This window comes from Pseudochaenichthys georgianus, unplaced genomic scaffold (assembly GCF_902827115.2).
Source record: "Pseudochaenichthys georgianus unplaced genomic scaffold, fPseGeo1.2 scaffold_449_arrow_ctg1, whole genome shotgun sequence".
Classification (NCBI taxonomy): domain Eukaryota; kingdom Metazoa; phylum Chordata; class Actinopteri; order Perciformes; family Channichthyidae; genus Pseudochaenichthys; species Pseudochaenichthys georgianus.
The window spans coordinates 154,750-162,569 of record NW_027263014.1 but is presented as its reverse complement, the minus strand read 5'-3'; the positions used below and the strand labels follow the sequence as shown (position 1 = coordinate 162,569).

At 39.3% G+C, this 7,820-nt stretch overlaps 2 protein-coding genes across 2 annotated transcripts; both read right to left on the bottom strand.

The window, feature by feature from the left end:
* Positions 1–305: 305 nt before the first annotated feature.
* LOC117442636 (gamma-crystallin M3-like) lies at positions 306–1,059 on the bottom strand. The gene is made up of 3 exons (XM_034078597.2): positions 1,027–1,059; positions 680–922; positions 306–581 (listed from the first exon to the last, which is right to left on the bottom strand). The coding sequence occupies exons 1-3, from the start codon at positions 1,057–1,059 to the stop codon at positions 306–308; spliced, it is 552 nt and encodes a 183-aa protein (XP_033934488.1).
* A 5,304-nt stretch (positions 1,060–6,363) lies between these two features.
* LOC117442663 (gamma-crystallin M3-like) lies at positions 6,364–7,117 on the bottom strand. The gene is made up of 3 exons (XM_034078622.1): positions 7,085–7,117; positions 6,738–6,980; positions 6,364–6,639 (listed from the first exon to the last, which is right to left on the bottom strand). The coding sequence occupies exons 1-3, from the start codon at positions 7,115–7,117 to the stop codon at positions 6,364–6,366; spliced, it is 552 nt and encodes a 183-aa protein (XP_033934513.1).
* Between the last annotated feature and the right edge of the window lie 703 nt (positions 7,118–7,820).

Here is a 7,820-nt window from a genome sequence, read left to right as displayed (position 1 = left end):
ATTTACCCAAAGTGTTTTCACATATTATCAACCCAGTGTATTAATCTGTCATCCAATATCAATTGTAAGGCATTCTCTGTTTTTTGTTGTTGTCAATCTCGCAACAAATTTCTCATCAGATATAAAACATGTTAGGAGCAACATTTGCATTGCTAATAGTTGCCTACTGTCAAATAAATATTATATAATTAATTTCAATTAATAATGTGTGATTTTAACAGTTGGACAATAAGCATGACAAAAGTCACATTCAAGGTTAATTTTTATTTGGCATTTTATGAATTCAGGAAACATTCAGTGAACATTTAGCAGGAATCGGTGATACGCCTCATGCTCATGAACTTCTGGCAGCTCATGCCCATGTCTCTGAAGTTCCTGTACTCTCCGGGCCTCATGTACATCATCTTGCCTCTGAACTGGGGCTGCTCGTACATCAGCCAGTGACCGTCCATCACGTTGCAGGACTGGCACTCGTTCATGCGGTAACGGTCCATGACGTTGTCACAGTCCTCCATCATCTCGTGACTCTGACCACCGAAGTTCTCCTTCTCATAGATCTTCATCCTGAATTGGCCTCTGTGCTGCTTTGGGGAGAAGAATGATAAATTAATGATTTACTGTAAAGCGTTGTGGGGTGGTCACCCATAGTAGAATCGTACGATTACAGTTGTATACCCACCATGGGGATCATACGGCAAGACTTGATGTTCTCCCTCATTCCCATCATGCTCATGCAGTCGGAGTACTCGCCCCTCTTCATGAAGTACTGGTTTCCCATATAGTTGTTGCGGTCGTACACCATGAAGCAGCCGCTCTCCACCCTGCAGGACTGGCTCCTGCTCAGGGAGGAGGACATGTCAGAGCAGTCATTCATGCACTCATAAGAACGACCCTGGAAGTTCTTCTCCTCGTAGAAGGTGATCTGAAAGAAGGGAATTGTAATTGTTAGAAATAGATTAGCAAGGTACAGATGGTGATATTGCAAATAGTTATTTCTGCTTATCACAAAAAGACTTCTGAAAGTACCTTGCCCCTCATGTTCATGCCGGTGTTGCTCATGTTGGCTGTAGATGTGCTGTTGCTGGTGAACTGATATCTACCTGGTTTAACCCTTTCCTTTTATACCTGACTAACGTAAAGAATGGGTAGCCCCTCCCCCTCAGGGAACCATCTAACTCAGCAGTTTACCATTGAAGCCAACAGAATGCAGAGGTTTGGTACATTCTTACACAGATTGGGTACCTTGTAGAGGAGGACAACTGACTCTATGTCTCTCAACATTCTCATAAAGACCATAGTTTTTTGCCTTTTTATTCCAAATATGACACATTTTACTTGTTTCGTGAAGTTGGACAATAGGAACACAGACATTTTAACAAAGAGAAGAGGAATTATGAGGGTGCTGCTAGGTGGGACTGCGAAACAAAGGAAAGGTCAGTCATATATATTTTGTTTTATTCTGGCTTTTCAAATCAAAATAGTCGATATCAAGCACAATGCTTCTGAGCAAATTGTTTACATTCTTCTTCTCCTAAGTTTTATCCATCACCTCATTCACAATAACATCATGAAGGTTTTAAAAGACGGCAAGCTATGATTAGTCGGGGGTCTCTTGGCGGAGACACGGCAATCATTTATTACTATATCATTGCCTTTTTGAAACGGCGACCATTTGAACATAAACAAAGATTGCGTACTCTGAATGTAGAAGTAGAAGTAGATGATGAAACTGGAAAAAATACACGAATATCCAAGTCATCAAACATAATCTGTTTGTATCAGAGTGAGTTTTTTCAAGAACAATAGGCCTTTGTAGCAATGGCTATTTGTTCTAGCGATAACTTGGTGTAGAACAAAATGGCTTTCGGTTTAATGTGAGCTTTTCTGGGGTTTATTGGGGTTTCATAATAATGGACAGTTGAAACAATGGCATGGCACCTAACTGTGAAACAAGAGTATTGTTAATGTTGAACTGTAGTTTTGTGTGTTACATCTGCTCTACTGTAAGTTCAATGTTCAACTTAAAGGGGACCTATCATGCAAAATGCACCTTTGTACGTCTTTTATACATGAATATGTGTCCCCGGTGTGTCAGGGAAATCACCAAGTGTCAGAAAACACAACCCTCTCTCTTTTCCTCCATACCCAAATCTCTAAAAACGGGGCTGCAACGGCGCTGATTATTATTTGAATTGTTCTGACGTCAGAAAAGAGGAGCTCCGCCCATATGGGCAACACTCTACCTATCAGGGGAATGAGAGACCGCTTGAAAGCGCTGGAGACGCTGTAGTATATATGCCAGGCCTGTAAGTGACGCTGTAGTCTGCCACAAAAGCAGAATCAGCCCTTGCAAAAACAGGGCTGGAAAAGAGCAAATAGAGCGAAATGAGGCATGGCTAAAATGCATGATCTGTTTGGTATTTTGAAGAAAAAAACTTCACAGACACGTTTTATATAGGTATGGCCCTACAATATATGTTTCAAATATAGGCAAGGCAAGTTTATTTATATAGCACTTTTCAACACAAGGCAATTCAAAGTGCTTTACAAAAAATGAAAGAAATTAAGCATAAAAAAGAAAAGCTAATAAAATAAACATTAAAAGGAAAAATACATGGATAAAAGTTACAGTGCAGTTTAAGATATGAATAGTTCAATTAAACATTAAAAGAAAAAGTACATGGATAAAAGTTAAAGTGCAGTTTAAGATATGAATAGTTCAATTAAAAGCAGCGACAAAAAGAAAAGTCTTCAGCCTGGATTTAAAAGTAGTAAGAGTTGCAGCGGACCTGCAGGTTTCTGGGAGTTTGTTCCAGATATTTGGAGCATAATAACTGAACGCTGCTTTACCATGTTTAGTTCTGACTCTGGGGACAGAAAGCTGACCAGTCCCTGAAGACCTGAGAGATCTGGATGGTTCATAATTTAGCAGGAGGTCAGTAATGTATTTTGGGCCTAAACCATTCAGTGCTTTATAAACCAGCAGCAGTATTTTGAAATCTATTCTTTGACACACAGGAAGCCAGTGTAAAGACTTCAGAACAGGAGTGATGTGATCCACTTTCTTAGTGTTAGTGAGGACTCGAGCAGCGGCGTTCTGAATCAGCTGCAGCTTTCTAATAGATTTTTTAGTGAGACCTGTGAAGACACCATTGCAGTAGTGGAGTCTACTGAAGATAAAGGCATGGACAAGTTTTTCCAAATCCTGCCGTGACATTAGTCTTTTAATCCTAGATATATTCTTTAGGTGATATTAGGCTGATTTAGTAACTGTTTTAATGTGACTGTTGAAACTCAGGTCAGAGACCATGACTACACCTAGATGTCTGGCTTTATCTGTTGTTTTGAACATTGCACACTGAAGCTCAGCGCTAACTTTTATACGTTCTGACTTGGCTCCAAAAACCATTACCTTAGTTTTATCTTTGTTTAATTGGAGAAAGTTCTGACACATCCAGTCATTGATTTGTTCAATGCACTTACTCAGTGTTTGAATTGGAGCATAGTCTCCTGGTGAAATTGTTACGTACATTTGTGTGTCATCTGCATAGCTATGGTAACTTATTTTGTTGTTTTTCATTATCTGAGCCAGTGGTAGCATGTAGATGTTAAAGAGAAGAGGCCCCAAGATGGAGCCTTGAGGAACCCCACATGTCATATTTGTCAACTCAGATGTGCATTTACCTATAGAAACAAAGTTGTTTATATCCTTTAAGTAGGATTCAAACCAATTTAGAACTGTTTCCGAAAGTCCCACCCAGTTTTCCAGTCGGTCTAGTAATATGCTGTGGTCAACAGTGTCAAACGCAGCACTGAGATCTAATAATACTAACACTGAAGTTCTGCCACTGTCTGTGTTTAAGTGGATGTCATTAAAGACCTTTACAAGAGCAGTCTCAGTGCTGTGGTTTGGACGAAAGCCTGACTGGAACACATCGAAACAGTTATTTAAATGCAAAACATTACTCAACTCTTGAAAAACAACTTTTTCAATGATTTTACCTAGAAATGGAAGGTTTGATATGGGCCTGTAATTGTTCATTACTGAAGCATCTAGATTATTATTTTTTAAGAGCGGTTTAATATAGCATGATAGGTCCACTTTAAATAGGTAAGTCCTGATGTTCGAGTCTCCTCGATATTACAAATATCAGAGGTTGATCTAATGGCCATACATTGAATTTATTCCCAACAAAAAAATGTGTTCTTTCTATTAATATTAATGCTATTATTGTATTAATATAGCAATGTTGCAAAGTGCTATACGAAAGAAAACAAGATAGTATGGCAAATGGATATACATAACTGTAATACCCATATAAGCCAGAGGTAACAATGTTGTGTTGAGGGCGAGTTGAAGGAATCAGGGCTAATGTAATGTTAAATTCAAAATGCTTCATTATTTGAGTTGGGAACAAAAACACTAAATTGTAATAGCTGCATTCCCCTGACATTTAACCAGAAGTCAAGAGTAATAATGAATGTCTAAAATCTTACTAAGTGGCTTGAACAACATAAGATAACAATAAGATAACACTTTCTACCTCGATTGGCTTTAAGCTTCATAATGTGCTGACCACAATTGCATCTCTAATCAGATTTTCTTCAATATGACGTACAGGTAGGGGTGTAACGGTATCCGTACTCGTCCCGAACCGTCACGGTTTGGACGTCACGGTTTGGACGTCACGGTTCGGCAAATGCAGTCACACGACGAATACGCCTTTTTTATGAGTGGGAAAAAGTCTGTCACTCAGGGCAGTATCCATTACACTATATATAATCCAGGGGGCGGTATTTTGTAATATTTTCAAGACATTCTTTTCAGTTTTACAGCTTGATGAAACCTTTTTGTTTGACATCAGCCACTATTGTGTGTGTGTGTGTGTGTGTGTGTGTGTGTGTGTGTGTGTGTGTGTGTGTGTGTGGTGTGTGTGTGTGTGTGTGTGTGTGTGTGTGTGTGTGTGTGTGTGTGTGTGTGTGTGTGTGTGTGTGTGTGTGTGTGTGTGTGTGTGTGTGTGTGTGTGTGTGTGTGTGTGTGTGTGTGTGTGTGTGTGTGTGTGTGTGTGTGTGTGTGTGTGTGTGTGTGAACTGTGTGTGTGAACTGTGTGTGTGAACTGTGTGTGTCAACTGTGTAATACAGTTAATTATTCAAAATGTTAGAGTTCCTTATTTTTATACTGTTAAAAAATAAATAACAACAAACCTGGAATTATGCATTTGGGACCTTTTTCTTGTTGTACCGAACCGTGAACCCCAAACCGAGGTACGTACCGAACCGTGAACTCTGTGAACCGTTACACCCCTACGTACAGGTGTTCACTCAATATTCGAAACCCTTAAATACTGAAGCCATACCTTGAGAAATGAAGAAGTGAATTGTGATTGAATTATGTAATAATCAGAATCGTTTTTATTACAAAGTAGGTTTACACATACGAGGAATTTGCTTTGGTGTAAATGGTGCATACAAAGACACAGAAAAAAGAATACGTAGCAAATCAAATACAAATAGGACTGTTATTACAGCTATTTAAAAAAAGAATTGTAACACTTTTATAACAAATGTACAACATTAACATATGACAAATACTATATGCTGTATTTAAAGTGGAGAGCTGTGCTGATTTAAAAGTTGTGAAGAAGAGATGTGCAACATTTTAAAAATAACAAGATGTTGTTCGCATTATGTTATGTGCATTAATGTAATGCATAACGTTTTTTCTGCGGTGGATAAAAGTCAGTTTCAGTGGGGGTCCTGGGCCTTGTTGATGAGGCCAGTAGCAGAGGGGAAGAAACTGTTCAGCTGGAGAGAGGTTTTGGTCCTGATGGAGCGCAGCCTCCTGCCAGAGTGGAGCGGGGTCAACAGTTTGCAACAGGTGAACACAATGAGACAATCAGACATAGGAGGGAAAACACAGGAAGGAAGACCAGACAAAGGGAGAACACAATGTCAAAATAAAACCGTAAAATTGCAACATAAATCTAAAACCATGACAAGTTTACTAAATACAAATAATACCTTGGTTTAAAAACGTAGTAATCTCTTTTTTATTTATTTACCCAAAGTGTTTTCACATATTATCAACCCAGTGTATTAATCTGTCATCCAATATCAATTGTAAGGCATTCTCTGTTTTTTGTTGTTGTCAATCTCGCAACAAATTTCTCATTAGATATAAAACATGTTAGGATCAACATTTGCATTGCTAATAGTTGCCTACTGTCAAATAAATATTATATAATTAATTTCAATTAATAATGTGTGATTTTAACAGTTGGACAATAAGCATGACAAAAGTCACATTCAAGGTTAATTTTTTATTTGGCATTTTATAAATTCAGGAAACATTCAGTGAACATTTAGCAGGAATCGGTGATACGCCTCATGCTCATGAACTTCTGGCAGCTCATGCCCATGTCTCTGAAGTTCCTGTACTCTCCGGGCCTCATGTACATCATCTTGCCTCTGAACTGGGGCTGCTCGTACATCAGCCAGTGACCGTCCATCACGTTGCAGGACTGGCACTCGTTCATGCGGTAACGGTCCATGACGTTGTCACAGTCCTCCATCATCTCGTGACTCTGACCACCGAAGTTCTCCTTCTCATAGATCTTCATCCTGAACTGGCCTCTGTGCTGCTTTGGGGAGAATAATTATAAATTAACGATTTCATGTAAAGAGTTGTCGGGTGGTCACCCATAGTAGAATCGTACGATTACAGTTTTATACCCACCATGGGGATCATACGGCAAGACTTGATGTTCTCCCTCATTCCCATCATGCTCATGCAGTCGGAGTACTCGCCCCTCTTCATGAAGTACTGGTTTCCCATATAGTTGTTGCGGTCGTACACCATGAAGCAGCCGCTCTCCACCCTGCAGGACTGGCTCCTGCTCAGGGAGGAGGACATGTCAGAGCAGTCATTCATGCACTCATAAGAACGACCCTGGAAGTTCTTCTCCTCGTAGAAGGTGATCTGAAAGAAGGGAATTTCAATGGTTATAAATAGATTAGCAAGGTACAGATGGTGATATTGCAAATAGTTATTTCTGCTTATCACAAAAAGACTTCTGAAAGTACCTTGCCCCTCATGTTCATGCTGGTGTTGCTCATGTTGGCTGTAGATGTGCTGTTGCTGGTGAACTGATATCTACCTGGTTTAACCCTTTCCTTTTATACCTGACTAACGTAAAGAATGGGTAGCCCCTCCCCCTCAGGGAACCATCTAACTCAGCAGTTTACCATTGAAGCCAACAGAATGCAGAGGTTTGGTACATTCTTACAGAGATTGGGTAGAGGAGAACAACTGACTCTATGTCTCTCAACATTCTCATAAAGACCATAGTTTTTTGCCTTTTTATGCCAAATATGACACATTTGACTTGTTTCGTGAAGTTGGACAATAGGAATACAGACATTTTAACAAAGAGAAGAGGAATTATGAGGGTGCTGCTAGGTGGGACTGTGAAACAAAGGAAAGGTCAGTCATATATATTTTGTTTTATTCTGGCTTTTCAAATCAAAATAGTCGATATCAAGCACAATGCTTCTGAGCAAATTCTTTACATTCTTCTTCTCCTAAGTTTTATCCATCACCTCATTCACAATAACATCATGAAGGTTTTAAAAGACGGCAAGCTATGATTAGTCGGGGGTCTCTTGGCGGAGACACGGCAATAATTTATTACTATATCATTGCCTTTTTTGAAACGGCGACCATTTTAACAAAAACAAAGATTGCGTACTCTGAATGTAGAAGTAGAAGTAGATGATGAAACTGGAAAAAATACACGAATATCCAAGTCATCAAACATAA